Source organism: Sinocyclocheilus rhinocerous, unplaced genomic scaffold, assembly GCF_001515625.1.
Source record: "Sinocyclocheilus rhinocerous isolate Xijiao unplaced genomic scaffold, SAMN03320098_v1.1 scaffold539, whole genome shotgun sequence".
NCBI classification, from domain to species: domain Eukaryota; kingdom Metazoa; phylum Chordata; class Actinopteri; order Cypriniformes; family Cyprinidae; genus Sinocyclocheilus; species Sinocyclocheilus rhinocerous.
In genome coordinates, this window is record NW_015653003.1 from 1,565,739 (window position 1) to 1,586,511 (window position 20,773).

The 20,773-nt window shown below is 37.2% G+C and overlaps 2 protein-coding genes across 2 annotated transcripts in view; one reads left to right on the forward strand and one right to left on the reverse strand.

Moving 5' to 3' along the window:
• Positions 1-6,796, forward strand: part of LOC107715452 (RNA polymerase-associated protein CTR9 homolog) — a 14,629-nt gene extending 7,833 nt beyond the window's left edge. The window contains exons 13-19 of the mRNA XM_016521596.1: positions 862-1,007; positions 1,096-1,167; positions 2,148-2,427; positions 2,510-2,661; positions 3,358-3,454; positions 3,541-3,653; positions 6,087-6,796. Coding sequence (XP_016377082.1) covers positions 862-1,007; positions 1,096-1,167; positions 2,148-2,427; positions 2,510-2,661; positions 3,358-3,454; positions 3,541-3,653; positions 6,087-6,483 — 1,257 coding nt within the window. The 3' untranslated portion in view covers positions 6,484-6,796. The remainder of the gene's footprint in view (positions 1-861; positions 1,008-1,095; positions 1,168-2,147; positions 2,428-2,509; positions 2,662-3,357; positions 3,455-3,540; positions 3,654-6,086) is intronic.
• Positions 6,797-10,589: 3,793 nt separating this feature from the next.
• Positions 10,590-20,039, reverse strand: LOC107715453 (eukaryotic translation initiation factor 4 gamma 2-like). The gene is made up of 21 exons (XM_016521597.1): positions 19,951-20,039; positions 18,908-19,018; positions 18,604-18,669; positions 17,792-17,917; positions 17,543-17,645; positions 16,733-16,864; positions 16,571-16,637; positions 16,333-16,484; positions 16,130-16,240; positions 15,871-16,053; positions 14,651-14,789; positions 14,413-14,549; positions 14,200-14,307; positions 13,862-13,990; positions 13,670-13,774; positions 13,374-13,589; positions 13,026-13,284; positions 11,963-12,167; positions 11,658-11,866; positions 11,266-11,387; positions 10,590-11,180 (listed from the first exon to the last, which is right to left on the reverse strand). Exons 1-21 carry the CDS (start codon positions 20,037-20,039, stop codon positions 11,115-11,117), a joined length of 2,835 nt encoding a protein of 944 aa, XP_016377083.1. The 3' UTR covers positions 10,590-11,114.
• Positions 20,040-20,773: the final 734 nt, after the last annotated feature.

Genomic DNA, 20,773 nt, shown 5'->3' on the forward strand with positions numbered 1-20,773 from the left:
TTATAGAATTATATTAGTAATATTTTATATTAGTATTCTTTTTTTTTTCTTCTGTAATAAATCAGGCTGCTGGATATTATTATATGTAAGTCAAATTGTTATTTATGCTCATATTTATTTATATGTTGCATATTTTTTTAAATAATATTAAACAATTTATTTAATTGAACATATTATTTAGTTATCTTTTAAAGTGGAACCCAATGTATTATTTTATTCTTATGTTTTTATTATTGTATTAATTATGATTCATTATTTAAAAAATATTGATAACACTTTACAATAAAGTTCCATTAGTTAATGCTAGTTAATGCATTACCTAACAATGAGCAATACGTTTATTATAGGCTAGTATTATTAATCTTTGTTAATGTTAGTTAAAGGGGTCATATGATGCTTTTTTAAAGATCATTATTTGGTGTATTTGGTGTAACAGAATATGTTGACATGCTTTAATGTTCAAAAAACACATTATTCTTCAAATACTGTACATTATTGTAGGTCCTATATGCCCCGCCTCTCTCAAACGCCATTAACATTTAAAGGAAAATGCTACAAAACGACTTGCTCTGAAAAGAACAGTTTTTGACAGGGTAAAAAAGGTGTTTTTTACACTACCATTGAGAAATTTTTACCAAACTATGTTACAGACTTTTCATTAAGACCCTAAAGAATCATATCAACTTGTGGAAAATGGGCATCCGATGACCCCTTTAAATAATATTAACAGATAAAGTACAACTCTTGATTTTAATAATGTATTAGTAAATATTAAAAAATTAGCATTATTTTAACCTATTGGCAGTCCTAGTTATAAACGTTTCTGACTTCCTGCTGTTTTTCTGCTTCTTTGATTCTCAGGCCCGGCATGTGGCTCCCAGTGACACAGTGCTGATGTTTAATGTGGCGCTGGTGCTGCAGAGGTTGGCCACTCTGGTGCTGAAGGACGAGAAGAGTAATCTGAAGGCTGTATTGAGTGCGGTGAAAGAGCTGGAGTTGGCTCACAGGTACGTGAAATCCAGGACCTCCAGCCTATGACGCACTACAGCTTGAAGCTCTCATGGCTTTCATAACTTTCTGTTATTGTTCTCACAGGTACTTCAGCTACCTCAGTAAGGCTGGGGACAAAATGAGATTCGACCTTGCGCTGGCTGCAAGCGAAGCCAGGTAGGTTTGTTCTTCCAGATATGGGATATTTGTTCTGAAATTAAAGTTTCCACAAATGTCCCAGTCTGATGTGATCTGACATAGGGCTGCACAATTAATCGCGATTACAATTATGGATGCCACAATTACGTAATCGTTCAAAGTCCACTTATGTTATTCTGCGTGCTTAAGATGTGTTTTTTTTCCTTTCTACATGTTATCTTACGGGTTTTTCCCATTATTTAAATTTTAGTTTTAGTATAACATTATAATACCATTCATATTTTTATTTTTTTTATAATTTAAAGAAGAAACCAATCCGATGTATAGTTGACATTTGAGGCTTAATACTATAGAAAAGCACTTTAGACTGTTTTCAGCTTGTTTATTTTCATATAAAAATACGGCATGCAGTTGCATCAAACAATGGTATAAACATCATTCAATGTAAATTGTGATAATCGTAATTAATAATCGCAATTACAATTTCAAGGGAATAATCGACAATTATGATTTTTGTCATAATCGTGCAGCCCTAATCTGACACCTCCAATGAAAATGTAGGGTGTCATGAAAAAATCCACAGCCAATCTAAAAATATTTGATGCTTAATATACAGTTATGTACAGTTTTATTTTTTTAATTATCTAATAATTTAATTTATTCAATAAAATACAAAATATATTTTTATTTTTGAAATATTTTTGACATTTTATAAATGTTATAAATTACACAGATTTTTAGTTTAGTTATATATACAAATTAATGTTTTATAATTTTATCTTTTTTCATTTTATTTTACAAAATATATATTTATTTTCTTTTTTAAATATTTTTGATATATTTTATATATATTTGTATAAATTACACATTTTTAGTATATTCCTACACTGTATATATACATACAATTTTCTTCTTTTTTTGGGGGAGGCTATTGAATGACATAAGAGGGAATAAATGATGACAGAATTGACTCATTTTAAATATGTTTTCTCTTTCAGGCAGTGCTCTGATTTGCTAAGCCAGGCTCAATACCATGTGGCCCGAGCTCGGAAACAAGATGAGGAGGAGAAGGAGCACCGCGCCAAACAGGAGCAGGAGAGAGACCTGCTGCGGCAGCAGATGCTGAAAAAACAGGAGGAGAGGAAGAGCAAAGAGGCCGAGGAGCAGAAGAAACTGCTCGAGCAGAGAGCCCAGTATGTGGAGAAGACCAAGAGCCTGCTCAACTTCTCAGAGGCCATGAAAGCAGCGAAGGAGAAGAAGAAAGGAGGCAGTGGACGGGTGAGTTTAAGCACTTCAACACTCTTTTTCACACCCCGTCTTTTTAAAATGTAATAAAATGTTCATGTACTTTTTTATTTAGCGCAAGAAAGGAGGCGACTTTGATGACTTTGTCAATGATGACTCTGATGAGGACCTGCCAGTCAAGAAAAAGAAGAAGAAAGCTGGGAGTGGCAGTGAAGTTGAGGATGCCGAGGAGGATGGAGAGAAGAAAGCCCGTAAAAAGAGGAGGAGGTAAACATTAGTGAAAACATATCCACTGAATTCATGAGGAATTCAGGAACTCCGTTATTTTAGTATAATTATAGTTTTTAGTAATATTTTGGAATAGCTTTCTTTTTTACCATTATTCAGTTTTCATTTTAGTAATTTTATATTGTGCTTTTGTCATTTTAATAATTATTAATATTAATTAATAATCATTTCAGTTTTAGTTTTTTTTTGGTTCAGCATAAACTAAATGAAAATTAGAAATGTTGCCTTGACAACTAACTGAAATTTTTATTTTATTTCAGCTTTCAATTAACAATTTTTAATAGTTTTAGTTAATGTCTCCAATAGTCTTCAGTTCAGAGGATTATGATGCATTTACATATCTTAATTTATAATTTTTATATATAATTTATTATATAATTATGTAATGAGATTATATAATATGTAGTAATTATATTATATATATAATAAAATTTTATAATGAAATATGGGCAGTTTTGTTATAGGTGCCAAATTGTGAGCTAGTGTACTTTTTTTTTTTTTTTTGCATCAATTTAAATTATGAATTATATAAATTAAGTTATCAATAAAATATATGTAAATTATTATTTATTAAAATTATATCATATAATTTTTCTGAGCATCTGATTGTAGTTAAAAACTGGTTTATTCTGGGTCAGGTTGAGTTTCAGTGTGTTTCTCTTGTTGTTTCCTCAGACCGGCTAAACGAGAAGATGAAGGTTCTGATGATGAGGAAGGAGGTTCAAGGCCTAAAAAGCAGCGTAAGCCCAGAGAGCGCAAGAGGAACGAGAAGGTACCAGTGCTCTGAGCACTTAACATGAAAGTTTTACCTGTATGGTGAGATTTAGTTCTAATTGCATTTCTCTTCTTTTTTTTAAGTACAAGCCGGAGCGCATGCCGCCTTCTCTTAAAGGGAAGATCAAGTCCAAGGCAATCATTTCATCCTCTGATTCCTCCTCCGATGAGGATGGCCTGAAAATAGCAGAAGACAGGTGAGAGACGTCACTTGAGTTCGCTTAAAGTTGGCATGAGCTGGAATTTCACCCTATCTATTTTGTAAATGCATGTTATAGAACTTATTGTGAACAATTCATCCATTCATTTCTGGATCTTCCAGTAAAACGACAGACTTCTCTTTGGTGATTTTTAATTTAATTTATTATTATTTTTTTTTTATTATATTATATTTTATTTTATTTGACACTTTTTCTGTAAACATTTACATGGACTCCCTAGCATTTCCTGGACCCCAGTTAGAAAAACCCTGATCTATTTATGTTGTAAAAAATAACTAAAATATTATTTGGAAAATAATTAGTTTTGTTACATTTAGGGATGTAACGATTCACTCAACTCAAGATTCGATTTGATTCACAGATTTTTTTTTTAACAAAATGAGATTTAAGACAAATTATAAATTAAATTAAATTGTCCTTTTATTATTGCTTGGACAAAATGCTGCACGTTTCTTTGTGAAACTGAAATATAACACTATAATAATATACTAATATAGCACTTGTATATTATTGCTCCTCTGTTGGTTTTGATTGCTTCTATTGTCCTCATTTGTAAGTCGCTTTGGACAAAAGCATCTGCTAAATAACAAAATTTAAATATAATGTAAATGTAAATAACAAAACTAAATTGAAATTTTAAAACAAGCCCCAAATCAAATAAATAACACAAATAAAATAAATCTCTTCATATAAACAAATAGAAATGTTGCCTTGACAACTAACTGAAATTTTTTTTTTTTTAATTTTATTTCAGCTTTCAATTAACAATTTTTAATAGTTTTAGTTAATGTCTCCAATAGTCTTCAGTTCAGAGGATTATGATGCATTTACATATCTTAATTTATAATTTTTATATATAATTTATTATATAATTATGTAATGAGATTATATAATATGTAGTAATTATATTATATATATAATAAATATCAGTTTTGTTATAGGTGCCAAATTGTGAGCTAGTGTACTTTTTTTTTTTTTTTTGCATCAATTTAAATTATGAATTATATAAATTAAGTTATCAATAAAATATATGTAAATTATTATTTATTAAAATTATATCATATAATTTTTCTGAGCATCTGATTGTAGTTAAAAACTGGTTTATTCTGGGTCAGGTTGAGTTTCAGTGTGTTTCTCTTGTTGTTTCCTCAGACCGGCTAAACGAGAAGATGAAGGTTCTGATGATGAGGAAGGAGGTTCAAGGCCTAAAAAGCAGCGTAAGCCCAGAGAGCGCAAGAGGAACGAGAAGGTACCAGTGCTCTGAGCACTTAACATGAAAGTTTTACCTGTATGGTGAGATTTAGTTCTAATTGCATTTCTCTTCTTTTTTTTAAGTACAAGCCGGAGCGCATGCCGCCTTCTCTTAAAGGGAAGATCAAGTCCAAGGCAATCATTTCATCCTCTGATTCCTCCTCCGATGAGGATGGCCTGAAAATAGCAGAAGACAGGTGAGAGACGTCACTTGAGTTCGCTTAAAGTTGGCATGAGCTGGAATTTCACCCTATCTATTTTGTAAATGCATGTTATAGAACTTATTGTGAACAATTCATCCATTCATTTCTGGATCTTCCAGTAAAACGACAGACTTCTCTTTGGTGATTTTTAATTTAATTTATTATTATTTTTTTTTTATTATATTATATTTTATTTTATTTGACACTTTTTCTGTAAACATTTACATGGACTCCCTAGCATTTCCTGGACCCCAGTTAGAAAAACCCTGATCTATTTATGTTGTAAAAAATAACTAAAATATTATTTGGAAAATAATTAGTTTTGTTACATTTAGGGATGTAACGATTCACTCAACTCAAGATTCGATTTGATTCACAGATTTTTTTTTTAACAAAATGAGATTTAAGACAAATTATAAATTAAATTAAATTGTCCTTTTATTATTGCTTGGACAAAATGCTGCACGTTTCTTTGTGAAACTGAAATATAACACTATAATAATATACTAATATAGCACTTGTATATTATTGCTCCTCTGATTGTATTACTTTTTTTCCCCCTTCGTATCATAGTATAGCATTCATTCAGTCACTTATGTACTCTATTTTAATTTTTATTTATTTATTTATATACATTTTTTATTACATTTATTTATTGTTTTTTCTTACATTTTTTCTGCACTTGCACTTTTTCCCTTGTGGTCATCTAGTTTGAAATACCCTTATTAAGTCTTAAAAGCTCATGTTCATCAGCCTCTATTTTTGAGTGAAACACCCACATCTCAAAATCTAATCAACAGCCGATGCATAGAACCAAGTCCCCACCCTACGTTGTTTTCTTTTACCATAACCTGTTACTCTAGGATGTACGTCACAATACGGAAAACAACATATGCTGCAATTTCTGTTTCATTAAGAATTTATTTATTCCTTAAATTGTCTGTTTTATGTCCAGAAACCCCAGGGACAGCGGCTCTGGTTCAGACAACGACGAAGGCCACAGGAAACGCATTGCTTCTGACAGTGATTCCAATGAGGAGCGTAACCAATCAGGCAGTGAGGCCGGCAGCCCCCAACGCTCTGGAAACTCAGACGAGGATGAGTCTGGCAGCGAACGCCCGGTGAAGAGGAGGAGACCACAACAGCAGTCCGACTCGGAGCAGTCAGACAACGAGAGCAAGAAGAGCCGCTCTGAAGGGTCTGACGATGAGTCTCAGGCCAGATCTCCAGCCGCCGCTTCAGATCGAGGCTCAGAGAACCAAGGCTCTCCACAGAGGTCCGATAACGACTCTGAGCCGGAGGGGTCCAACAATGAAGCCTCCAACAGAGGATCTGATGATGACAGTGACTGAGTTGCTGACCGTTCGGTCGGTTCAGGGGAAAAAAAGCCTTTGTTGTTGTAATGTAATGTTCAGATCATAGTACGTAGTTAAGTGTCTTCCTGGATAATGTTTCTCGGATTTTACACAATGTTTTTGCTTTTATTTTTCAAAAATGAGAATGGTGTTTTCTGTTCAGTCTTTTGAGTAAGAAACGTTCGAAACCTCTTTAGCAGGCATTACAGCATATAATGAGCTCCGTAGTCTAAAGGGACAATCACACGCTGTGATTCAGAGTTGGTGTACAATATGAAATACCTTTTGAGTAAAAAATATTTTGAAACATTTTTCTAATTTGTATTGTATCCTGGTTAGTGATGTGTTTCGAATATATACACTCACCCACTGGCCAGTTTATTATTTACACCTTGTTAGTACCAAGTTGGACCTCCTTTTGCGTTCAACTCTTTGTGGCATAGATTCAAGGTGCTGGAAACATTCCTCAGAGATTTTGGTCCATATTGACATGAGAGCATCACGCAGTTGCTGCAGATTTGTCGCCTGCACATCCATTATATGAATCTCCCGTTCCACCACATCCCAAAGGTGCTCAACTGGATGGAGATCTGGTGACTGTGGAGGCCATTTGAGTATGAACTCATTGTCATGTTCAAGAAGCCGAGTTGATTTGAGCTTTGTGACCTGACGCGCTATCCTGCTTGAAGTAGCTATCACCAGATCGATACACTGAGGGTGAACATGGTCACCAACAACACTCAGGTGGGTTGTGGTGTTTAAACAATGCTCAACTGGTTCTAAGGGTCCCAAAGTGCACCAAGAACATCACGCAGTTGCTGCAGATTTGTCGGCTGCACATCCATTATATGAATCTCCCGTTCCACCACATCCCAAAGGTGCACAACTGGATGGAGATCTGGTGACTGTGGAGGCCATTTGAGTATGAACTCATTGTCATGTTCAAGAAGCCGAGTTGATTTGAGCTTTGTGACCTGACGCGCTATCCTGCTTGAAGTAGCTATCACCAGATTGATACACTGAGGCTGAACATGGTCACCAACAACACTCAGGTGGGTTGTGGTGTTTAAACAATGCTCAACTGGTTCTAAGGGTCCCAAAGTGCACCAAGAAAACGTCCCCCACACACCATTACAGCACCAGCAGCCTGAACCGTTGATGCACGGCAGGATGGATCCATGCTTTCATGTTGTTTGTACCAAATTCTGACCCTGCCATCTGAATGTCGCTGCAGAAATCAGCATACTCTTCAGACCAGGCAACCTTTTTCCAATCTTCTGTTGTCCAATTTTGGTAAGCCTGTGTGAATTGTAGCCTCAGTTTCCCATTCCTAGCTGACAGCAATGGCACCAGGTGTGGTCTACTGTTGCTGTAGCCCATCTGCTTCAAGGTTCAATGTCATGCATTTCTGCTTAAAGGTGAAAACCCAAATCTATGTATATTTTGCAAGACCCTCCTTTCCATTAAACATACACTTCTCACTCAAAAGAATTAAGGGAACACTTAAATCATTACAGTATAACACCAAGTCAATTAAACTTCAGGGATATCCATCTGTCCAGATAGGAAGCATAAGTGATTGTGAATCAGTTTTACCTGCTTTGGTGCAAACAAAAGTTACAACAGGTGCACTGGAGAGGCAAAAGCAAGACAACCCCCAAAAAGTGAATGATTTTACAAGTGGTGGCCACAGACAATTGCTCTCTCCTTATCCCTCCTGACGGATTTGTCTCTTGTTTTGTTCATGTCCTTCTCACTACTTGTTCCATGAGGTAGTATCTACAAACCAATCAGGTTGCAGTTAGTCCAGCTTCTTCAGGATGGCATATCCATACGTGTTGTGCCTCCCAGGACAGTTTCAAGAGCATGGAGGAGATACCAGGAGACGGGCCGTTATGAGGAGAGCTGGACAATAACACAGCAGCAGGACTGATAGGGTCTGGCTGCAGACATGCACTTGCATTTTCAGACTTGCACTCTCAGACACCTGCACTTCCGCGAGTGACGTCACTTGCAGTCTTTTTTTATTTTATTTTATTTAATTGATTAATTATTTGTTTTATTGAATCTCTCAACATTTTACACAAGTAGCCAGGTGGTGAAGACAAGAAAAAAAAAAAAACTAAATCACGAAGTCACTTGCAATCGCCGCTTGCACTCTCAGCTACTTGCAATCCACACGAATCGTGCGTGTTGCCAATGGAGACAAGACGCTGTGGTGGTTAAATGATTAAAACTAATTTAGTACTATAACATACAGGGTCCTGCAAGTCAACTGTAGGAGAAAAAGACAAGACCCGCAAACCCGTGGCCACAGAACAGCAGAATATGAATGCAATGCGCAAAGTCTCTCATTAATTATTTTTTCAGTTAGTGCTATTCAACGTGCTTTTTTGTTTCAAAGACATATGGCATTATTTTTCTTCCATACATGTAAGTTACCTACGAGAACAATGTCACTTTTGAAGACCACACTCTGCGTCCCACAGTCCTATAGACTTTAGGTCAAGACAGACGCTATATTGCATTTACGCAACTGAAAACGAAGAGACAGCTGTGCGTGAAAATCCCAGTACCTTAGATCAGCAGTTTCTGGAATACTCAGACCAGCCCGTCTGGCACCAACAACCATGTTACATTCAGAGTCTTAAATTACCTTCCATTCTGATGCTCGGTTTGAACTTCAGCAGATAGTATTGACCACCTCTACAAGCCCAAATGCATGCTGCAAGATATTTGTTAACGAGCAGTTGAACAGGTGCACCTACTAAAGTGGCCGGCGAGTGTGCATATACATTTATTAGGTGTACCTAATAAATAAAATCATTAATTTCTGAAAAAAATCGTTTTTTTGAACAGTAGTGTAGATGCAATTACTTAATCTGCAAATGTGACTTTTTTTTCATACTTTATTAGAAAATGTTTCCAACATGGTATCAATAATACAATAACAGCCTACCTAAGGAAAGCATTGCACAATATGAATGAGATATATAGGAACTACTTAAAAACAAGATAAAAATGAACATTTTAAAAAATTACATTACGAAGCATCATTTATGGGGCATCTCATATACCATTACAGTATATTCGGACTTAAAACCAAAGCATTTTCTTAGATTTCATTTCTGAGCAAGGATTTTAAGCAGTTTTTGTTCATTCCTGAATAGTAAGAAACATTTACAAATCACTGCATAATTTTACATTTCCGATGTCATCGTTCAGTGCCAACCACAACTCAAAAAGTACACAAGTAGTGACAGAGTGAATTCAACTGATATTCAGAAAAAAAAGAGCTCAGGAATGGGTTCCAAAACACAACTTGAGCAAAAACAAAAAACAAAAAAAAAGGAACTGAACAATGAGGCCTGCAAGTGTAAGCAGTAGTGTTATCAGTCATAAATGTGATTCAGGTTAAATATTAAAAAATAAAATAATATCCAGCATTGTTCATTCGTACTGGCGGATGACCTTCAGTAAATACAAGTCTGATGACATATTCTTTGTATCACATATTTATGCCAAAGCACACATGAAATAAGGCCAAATAAATGCTGGTGTGTAACTTTATTGAAAGCAACAGTGGCACACTGAACATTCGGAGCTCTTACACCGTACAGTAACACTTTAAATAGCAAAACCACACGAGCAGGTCATTATTTGTTGTCCTACCTAATGATAAAGCTTTGATTTCCCCCTCATGATTAAATAAATATGTATAATATCCATCATGGGAAAACATTTTTAGGTTGTAAAACAGTGATTTGTATATTGAACATCCATACCAAATTTCTCATCTCGTTTCATCTTTATTTTACCAATTAAAATTCATTAAAAAAAAATTACACATTTCTGTTTGGATCAAATTGTTGCATCTAAACAGGCTGCGTTTGGTAATCCCTGAACATGCTGTAAAGAAAAAAAATTCAAGTATCAGCTTGACAAGTAGTGGGGGGTGGGGGGCGCTTATGGGTTGGGAAAAAGGCTGCATAATTTCATCTCTCCCACATGGCTTTGTTCATTATTATAAGAAATAGGAGGGGAAGAAAAAAAAAAAAAACCATGTTATTTTACAATCATAACTGGAAAGTAAACCATTTTTCCTGTTTCACAGACTCAAGCACCTTGCAGATCTGGAGAGCTTTTCATTAGACTCCATCACACACACACAGCACACTACTGTGAGGTATGAACATAGCATCGACTAAACGTTATGGTAACCAATGACTACTGAGGATTCTTTGTAACAAACAAACAAAACGGAATATTGCAGCAACTCAAAATATGACACTGAGCAAAAGTGCATTTCTATAGTTGTGCGCCGAAATGAACCGCAACAGAAAAGGCTCTTGCAAATACACGTTTTTAAAAGCAAAAAAATATATATATAAAAAAAAGATGCAGTTTCAAGCTGCTAATACCATTTATCTGTGGTGGTTCTGAACAGATGCTAGTCATTACATGCGTTAATAAACAATGAGGCCAAAGAGCGTGAATAATAAGTTAGCTCGACACTGCAGAAAGCAGCATGGAATGAACTGCGGTGGTTGATTCAGGTGAAAGGAGAGATGGTGAAACGAAATGGGAGTGATGACAGAGGAGAGTACATCAAGGCTTTGGCTGGTTCTTTAGTCAGCTTCCTCCTCAGACTCTTCCTCTTCCGCTGTCTCCAGCCAGGTGAGCCACTGGTTCACCTGAACAAGAAAAAGAAAAACAATATGTAAATTTGTGTTTTCCAAAGAAATGGTGTGTCACTGTTTACTGCAGTAGGATAATTACCTGGAACAATGCATTTCCCTTCCCTGGAAACTCCTGGGTAATATCTTCTTTCCATGCTAGGAAGGCCTCTTCTTCAATTATCTCCATATCATAGAAGTTGACAAAGTAGCGCAGTAACATTCCTAAAGAGATAAGAGACCGTTAAAGACAGAAAAACACTCATGTCTCAGTAAACACACTTCAAGGCTTCCACACCTTTAGACCAATGAATTTCCATGACTTTCCGCATTATTAAAATATTATTATTATTGTAAAATCATCAAGGTCTGGGGGGGGATGATTAGTACTATTATTTTAATTAAAAATAAAGTATTAAAAAGATACAAAAACATGCATTCCTTCAAGTCTGGGGTAGTTATCATAGTATTCAGTCAGAACATTTTTAGCCGTACCTTTGGGAAAAGCATGGGCGTTGCAGTGGACTTGCAGTGCGTAGAGTGCACCGACTTGCAGGTCCACGTGATCATGCAGGAATTTTTGCATCACCGGTTTGAAGGCAAATAGCAACTGTTTTTCCTGGTCAAGCTGCTCTTTCGTAGGTGCAGATAATTGGTCATCATCTTCAGTGGTATAGATCTCATGGATAATGTACTGCAAAAAGCTAGAAGAATTTTGGGAGGGTTAACCAAGTGTCCATAGAGTAAACCTTCAAACCAATTAACAAGATACATTCAGGTCAGCATGTCCATCTTCATACCTGGTCATAAGAATGTTAACGAAACCCTTATCAGTGTGCAGTTTTGGAGAAATGTTGTCCTTGATCCACTTGTAGATGGTCTGCGGGGCAGGATCTGCTTTAATTTGTTTCAGCAGCTCCTTCTCCAGCTTCATCAGAGGGAATAAGAAGCTCAGGCCCTTCCCCTCCAGAATCTCCAACATACGATCTTTGTTTTGATCTATTTCTGTGGGTAGAGACAAGAATATTGGAAATGAACACCAGTCAATACACAACACAATTCATATACATTTTTCTTTATAAAGTGACTGGATTTGTTAAAGTTATTTAACAGAGCAGCCAACTGAATTTTGAACTTCTAAATTTTGCCAACTGAAAATGTCAACCCTGTTACCATGATTTTGGATAGTAAACAACTGAAATGAAGTGGATAAAACTGAAAACGTCAGCATTAGATGCTCTAAAAAGTTGTTTTATAACTCCTACAAGTCAAAGTAAACTGTAGAAGCATCAACCCTGTTACCATTCTAAAGGCATAATTACATACTAATGTTAAAGGGGACATCAGATGCCCATTTTCCACAAGCTGGTATGATTCTTTAAGATCTTCATGAAATGTCTGTAACATACTTTGGTTAAAATTCCTCAATGGTTGTGTAAAACAACAGCCTTTTTACCTTGTCAAAAACAGCTCTGTTCACAGCGACCTGTTTCATGCAGGTCTCTTTAAATGATAATGAGCTACTGTTCACCCCACCCCTCTCTTCCGTGGGGCGTGTCGAAACAAGACATGAATTGCTGCCTTGGATTCTACATGCTGCTCGGAGGTGGTATTTTTCAAATAGCTAGCTCTCTATGTAGAAACCGGCTGCAAATTAGTCCCACTCATGGGATGACACGGGTTCAGACTCAGACAGTACAAAACAAATCGGCTTCATGTTTTTTCAGCTTTTCTGAGCTGGCAGACACGCCAAAAAAAGTGAAACCTTCATCTGATGTCCCATTCAAGTTGATTTACTTAAAACTTCTCAAATTGAAGAGGCACACAAGTATGACCATACAGGGAGGAAACGGTCGCACATACCTGGCAGCATCTTCTGCATGTTGACCTTGCTCTGCTGGAACAGGTCGGTCAACCACTCCCGATCTTTCATTTTGGTCATTTGCTGCAAGCAGAGGAGGAAAAGAGGAAAGTGGGTGCCGTTCTCCAGAGGGTGGGCCAACTCTGCCATGCTCACAAGCTCAGCAATGATCGCCCGGGCAGCAAACTGAGCCAGGTAAGACTTCACCAAGGGAACATCTAACTCGATCTTGGGACACTGGTCCAGAACATTGAGGAAAGCCTGTAAAAAAAACATGTCATTTGAGGAAACGTTGAGTTCCAGTTTCAGTCAAGATGATGTGAGGGTGAATTTCACTGGTGTATACAAACCTGCATAAAGTTCTCCCCTGAGACCAGCCCCTCCATGCGGAGCGTGTTGATCAGAGTGCTGACATGCTCTCGGTCCTCATCTGGGCTCTCCAGTGAGCACATGATCATCTTACTCAACATCTCAGGCAGGAAGTGTTTGGGAGCTTTCATCTCTCGCACCCCATTCACTGCATCGTTCATGTTTTTGCTGCTCAAGTAAGCGGTCACAACATTCTCCTGCAAGCAAATTCAAGAAACCGCTCACTCAAAAGTTTCTGTGAACCATTTTCAGCAATAAGACATTGAGTGGTACGTACAGTCATCTTAAGCAGTTCCTCCTTAGCAGGAGGTGGCTTCTTAGTTGTCTTCTGTGGCTTCTCCTGAATTGGAGGTGGGTTGGTTTTCAGGCCAAGCTGCGGTGGCTATAAACAACAGAAAGCATTAAATGCACCTTAAAAATAAAAAAATATGGCATTTTGTTCCTATGCATGAACTACAGTACTCATTACCTGTCCCAGCGGAGGTGTGGACGTGCGTGGAGGTTGAGCACTTGGCGGAATCATGGTAGGTATCTGCGGCTGCAACTTTGGCATTTGGTTTTTGTTCAAAATGAATGACTGAGCAGGTCTCAAGCTAATCTGAAATATGACGAGAAAAATCCTTTTAGTCAATCCTACCAAATCAAAAACATTTTCCTGCAAATTAAGCCCAGACTACACAGAATACAAACTGTGTGAGGTGTTCAATAGCATTTTTTTCAGTACAGACTTGTACTGATATTGGTGTATGACAATGATACACGTTTAACATTTGAAAAAAAATAATTAAAAAAAAATAATTAAAATACCTCATCAGCATTCAGCTGTCCTTTCTTTATAAAACGTGGCGGCATATCCTTGGACTGAGCTTGCTGTTGAGATGAATGAGTCTGGTTCTGGAAAAGCGGATTCTGGCCCTTTGATAAAACAAGAAGAAAAAACCCCCCACAACAATACACTTGTAAATTGGACTAATATATTGATGTCTTGAAGCATTAGTTATTTGGTAGTTGGGCATTTACCTGGTTGGATTTCATGAAAGGCTGAGGTGCAGGGGCCATGTTGGCACTGTGCCCGTTGAAAAGAGGGTTTGTGCGACGGCCCAAGGTGGGGGAATACCTGTCCTGAATGACCCCAGGGCCAGTACCAATCCCACTGCCTACAACCAGACAACAGAGTTATTAAGCTGGCAGTGAACCATAGAGCAAATCCAGTCATGCACCACCTGTCCCAGAAATGCCAACGCACTTCAGGACATACCTGGCATCTGCCCAAACATATCCGCTAATCCCCCGAGAGTTTCTCGATCAGGTTTAATTCTCGCCGGCAAGAAAGGACTTTCTTGAAAGAAGTCCGTCCTGATTCCTTGAGTCATTGGTGGAATAAAAACACCCAAATCCTGTGAGGAACAAAGAAAGAATAGTTAATATTTAGGAAGCAATGTTGACTTGAAACAGCAATGTCTATGGTAATATTCTGAAATGCAAAATGACTGTAAAAACTGATTTAAACAACCTCACAGTTCAAATAACGGTTCAGTATTGGAGGGGAAAAAAACCTCAAACTCACAGGTCTCCACAATGTATTGAAATCACAAAAGGGCTTATGCAACATGTAATTAAATTATGGTGTTATGGGCTGTATACGTGTAAACAAACACACTGCTTTAGGCTGAGTGCAACAGAACATTATTTGTCAGCAGCCCAAAATTAAAGCCTGGTTTACCAGTCGAAAATGAAATTAAGACATATTACTATTGTAATTTACTGTAAAAAACATGATTTTTTTTTATACATTTATTTTAATATTTTTTATTTCATAAATCACAAATTATGGTAATACTGAATTGGCCAACAACAGTGGGAAATATTGCCTATGAAAACTCAAGTGGAAAGAGACTTCTGAAAAGGTCAGTTCTTAATAAAAATTTAAATCCAAGTATGAACACCCCAATTTAAGTTTCTCCCAAATCATTTAGCACTAAATTTTAAACTAATAATTTATCACATTTAAATTTATTAAAATTAATTTTAGATTAATATTTAAATCTTCAGAGAGAGAGAGAGAGAGAGCGAGAGCGAGAGCGACTTTAAGCTTTTTTAAAAATATTTTTTTATGCAGATGCACTCCCCAATAAAATCACCCCACTAACTTTAAAATGATTCATTCTTTCCATACATAGCTATTCAAAGTCATCTGGTGAAAATTCCTTAATTTTGGTTCCATATTTCAATATATACGTCAGAGGAAAACAAAATCAGTTTCTCAGAAAACAGTTCCCTTCAGAAGTACAATCACATAACTCGCCCCATCCCAAATAAAAAGTCCCCGGATTTGTAAAAATCATGTGAATGGCCCATTTCAAATGTCAAAACGGCATATTTCTCAGAAAGGCAATGAGTTTGCAGGTACAATATTAATGCATTCAAACACAATGTTTATGCTGCAAAATCCATAATCATTAACTGGCGGGGTCTCACCTTCACTGCATCCTGGCGGATCTGGTTGATAGTCTTCGGTCCATTATCAATAAAAGCTTTCCGAGGCACCCAGTTGTTATCTCGCAACTCCACGGTATCCTGAAGCAGGAAACGAATCCTAGCAGGCAAGTCCTTGTTGTTCATTAAGGATCGCATACGGCCGAAGTACTGATCCATTAAAGACTGCGAGACAAAGGGGTGTTAGGAAATACCACTGTCTTAATGCACCCAAAGTCCTGCTAGTCTTAAAGCAGCTTACCTTGGCTTTCTCATGATCTAGTCTTGGCCCCACAGTTCTCATTATCTGACAGAGGCACTCCAAATCCTCCCCCATATCCTTAAGTTGGACTCTTTTCTTCTTTTCCAGAAGCTACAATTAGGAGAGTTCAAATGCAACAACATTAGGTTGGAAATCAAGTAGCCGACATGAATATTTCAATGGAGGATTTATGAATAACTCACTGTTTTGATGCATTTATGAAGGATAGACTCATGAATGAGATCGAGTTTGCCAAGTTCTCCAATGAATTTGATGTTGCCCAGCATTTTGATCTTGGCAATGGCACGCTGCTCCTCCTCCTCAGAGGTGAGAGGGCTGTCATTTTTATCATAGACTGTTAGAAAAAAAACACATAAGTAAAATATCAGGCAATTCAGTATAGTTTCTGTAATAATGTTAGCACGTCCAAGGTCTACTTACGGTCAACATTTCTGGTGCGGTTTTCAAATTCATCCTGCAGTTTGGATATCAGAAGTCTCCTGAATGTCTATAGGAGAAATAGTGGAATAAATACACCAACACACCAGTACAGTACACTGTGCTGTTAAGCTTCTTGCAAATGAATAAAGAGGACATTCTTACAGTGCTCTGCTTTTGTGATGACTGGATCTCTGTTGATGGGCCGTCAAAGTTTGGAGCATCCTCTGCCAAACGCAGACATAGCTGAGCATATAGCGAGCTATACTTCGGCTCTTCAAGGGCTTTGTCTACAATCTAGTTGAAGTGAACAAGTAGATGATTCAACATTAAAATGAAAGCCTTGGCAAGCAAATGCAGAGAAGACCTGCCACTGTCCTTGAGTGTTAATGTTAATTTAAATATTCCCTTTTATTTGAGGTATGAAGCTTACATAAAATGTCAGGTATACGCATGCAACTGTCCAAAAATGTGCCAAACAATGGTTTTCAGGTGAGCGAATCCACAAAAGCTTTGGCGCCTACTAGGGCTGGGTATCGAGTTCGATACTTTTTAGGCACCAACCGAATTGCCTCGATACCATCGAGTATCGAAAAACGTCTCGTCGTTCGGTACCAAATTTCGATACCTAAGGGGTTAATCTCATCAGCGTCAGTGAGCCAATAAAGGCCCGGGTATACTTCACTTTCCGCGTTCCGTTCCGTCTCGCGCTCAGCCGTGTCCGCACAGCTTTCAAAGTATACTCAATCGCGGATGAGTATGGGAAGCCAAACAACTCAAATGTGGGACGAAACGGCGCGGTATTCAAGTGTTCGGCGCCTACGCTTTATTTTTTCATGACTCATTATTGCATGTTCTCATCGGTTTGTTCTCGCGTGATGATCTTGCACAAGAAAAGTTGGCATTGCCAAGTTTCACCAGTACTGGTATTGTGTGACAACTCTAGCCTACATATATAACAAACAAAATCCTCACCAGCAAGATGATCCCTTTGAGGACGAGCTTTGAATCTACGCCCACATTCAGGAGCTCAAGGCATAGCTTGTCAAACTTTTCAGGGGTCAGTTTATTAAGTATGCTAAAAAAAAAACAGAAGCAAAATGGTCCGTTTTTCAGTAAAATCCATTGAAACAAACAAACCAATTCAAGAACATAGTCTTTGATATCATTCTCGAAAGGTAAATCCGCACAAACTGAACGAGGAGATTCATTTCAGGCTCTTACCCTCTCACTTTCCTAAAGATTGCATCGTGTCGTTCTTTTTCGTTTGAGGAGTTGACATCTCGTCTAGTGCTTCGTGAAGGAACCCATCTCTGAACGCCAGGCCCTGGGGTTTTCCCCAGGAACTCGCTAGAAAACAATAGTGCACAGTCATTTGTTTGGTCAAGCCTTTAGTGACTTACTAATGTCAGTCAGAAAACATCAGTATTGAAATATCTTTGTGTGCCATTCAGAAAGGAGTCTGTCACCACCCTTAGATGACTAAAAGACACTTGAATAACTTCACTAGTATTTCCTTACAGGACAACGCCTCAGATTCAGAACAAGCTACTAATAATGTCTACATTTAAAACTAATGTGACAACTGTAATAAGTAGTATCTAACCAAGTTTAGACATTAAAGTCGGCATGAAACGGAAGCTGAAATCAAGCTATATCAAAGTGTAAAGGCTTGAATGGAAAAAAGGTGGGCTGGACTTGATTTTGTCCACCGGGAAACTGGCTCGTTGTTGTTTGCTATTGCTGCAATCTCTTGAGTGACAGGTTGCGCAACGGTGCACACTTCAGAGAACAGATGTTATTTCGATTAAGGATTATGAGGGGACATGAATAATAATAATAAAAAAATTGATTCTGTCTCTCTCTGAAAATGCAGCTCCAGGCTTCACATTTAGAAAATGTTACATTTATTTTTATTTAATCAATCTTAAAACAATCTTGTTTTCTTTATGTACTGTTGTGTACCCCGTAATACACAAATAACTAAAACAGCATTTTTAAATTATTAAATGGTCTATTGAATTCTCCAAATGTACCTGTTGCCGACAGACTTGGGATAGTGCTGAGGTGCACCCCTACCTCCTCCTCCGCCTGAAGAAGCACTATAAAAGTGAAAATTAGTATTCTGAGTTTTATTTAAATGAACGCAACTCCTTTTCCAATCCATATACCCCACATCCCAGGAAGATGTGTATGAAATACAAGTTCTTTCTAACCATCAGCTCAATTAAAAACCTACTAATATGTCCCTTCTTACTAATTAATCCTTAGTTAAATTAACGGTCTTCTGAAGTGGCATAAGGTCTATTAAAAACTGTGTATAAGTCCTCAAATGTTTACCTGAAACGAGAAGCACCCCCCTCTGCAATCACACTCTCCACTTTGGCGGCTTGACAATGAAAGATCCTCAAAAAGAATGAGAGTGAAAGGGTGGGGGTGTAGAAACACGGCCTAAAAGAGGAGAAAAGCACTTTATTCATTTACGTTTTCAAAATAAATGGAAATGACAAGCACTGAACTTTAACCTAAATGTACAGGAGAGATTAAATGGTTCTTCAGTCCCTGTGAAAAATGACAATACGGATAAATGTAATTATCAAATCTGAACAAAGCACAAGGCCTCTGCCATGAGCTCAGATTTCACAAAAGAGCCTTGATTTATTAAACAACACATTCGAGCGGCATTATAATTGTGTTTATTAAAAGGCTCATATAAGACTACATACGGACGGTTTAAAATAATGTACATTTTATGATGGACAGTAATTAAATCACAGACTCAGTTGTTGTCATTCTCGTGCATTAGCATTGAGGCTAATTATCACTCACAAGAAAACAGCCCCGATCGGGACATTCAGCGTTTAGAATCAACTCAACAAACAAGTGGAAACTAAAACCGGGCCTCAGGTTTAATAGCGGCTCACTTGGCTGTACAATATTCGCCGTTTTATGGTCAAACGTGCGGTTTACCGGCAGGGTGGTGCGAGATAACAGCTGATCTAATAACCGGACGCCATTTTCTCATAAATGAGCATAAAGCGAGTCAGCAGAGCCGCACCATCAACATATAAACACTCAGCAGCTCACATACTGCGCTAAACCTCTGGGGTTAACGCTGTAACGGCGGTCGGTTCACCGGGATAACGGAAGGTAGCTGTTACAGGTCTAGCAAAGGTAGAAAGCGAGAACATGCGAGCAGTCGGAGCCATTTTACAGCAGCAGCCCAGTATCTCGAATAACCTTACCTTTTCTAAAAGAACTTCAGCTTTGATGGTGGTGGGATTACCAGAAAAGAAAATAGATGAGAAAAGGAAACGAGTTTTATGTACACGTTAATAATAATATGGTTAAAGAGCAGTGCGCCTTGAGGTAACTGGCCACACCGGTATGAGGAGGAGAACTGTGAGCTGACGTCACGAACAACCGCAACTTTATTCACCGGACGCGTCAAACTTGCTGGATGGTACGTCATCATCAAGTTTCGCTGCACCTACAATGGACCAAAAAAAAAAAAAAAAAAAAATGGACCAAACATTAGAAAATAAACAATTGAAATAACAGATAAGCTTAAACAGTTTTTTTTATTATTATTTTAGCTAGTTGCCATTGTAACATTGCAACTTTACTAATTATTTACTAAATTACTAAATCTTTAACAAAAATTTTAATAACATTAGGATGCCGAATAGTGGTGGGGATTTCCATTCAACTCAGTGACTCGAGTCTTTCGAGCCAGTTCATCAAAAAGATTCACTGACTGACATTCGTGGCCCTTGCACCGCAGTTTATCGTTTCGCCAGTAGGTGGCGACGAATCTTTTGAGCGAGTCATTGAATCATTTACTTCGTTAAAGTCGGCATGAAATACAATAGCTCTATCTGTTTTCTTAAATGTATGTTATAGGCATGGGTGCACATAAGTTTTTCAGCCTGGTTCTCATATGAGAACCTGGAGATTTGGTTTGGTCCTCACACTGCATATACTGTTACCCATTAAATATATATATAAAAAAAAAAATTAATAAGACTGATAATAAAATTGCATTTTATTTATTTTATTTTTTTTAAATAAATGTAATAAACTAAATAATAAAGTGTGATAATACTGAGTATTATATACAAACATAATTATTGTATAGTAAACTTAAAAATAAAATGCTAATATTTTTATTATTTTTATTATTTTAATTTGAACCTTAATTATTAT

What these genes read in the sequence shown, in the direction of transcription:
- LOC107715453 (XM_016521597.1), bottom strand. Translation starts at nt 20,039, where the DNA reads ATGACGTACCATCCAGCAAGTTTGACGCGTCCGGTGAATAAAGTTGCG. An exon ending in ATCTTTAGGAAAGTGAGAGG is followed by an intron (nt 17,646 to 17,791) that starts GTAAGAGCCTGA and finishes TTTTTTTTTTAG; the next exon opens with CATACTTAATAAACTGACCC. An exon ending in CAGGGGAGAACTTTATGCAG is followed by an intron (nt 13,285 to 13,373) that starts GTTTGTATACAC and finishes TTTTTTTTACAG; the next exon opens with GCTTTCCTCAATGTTCTGGA.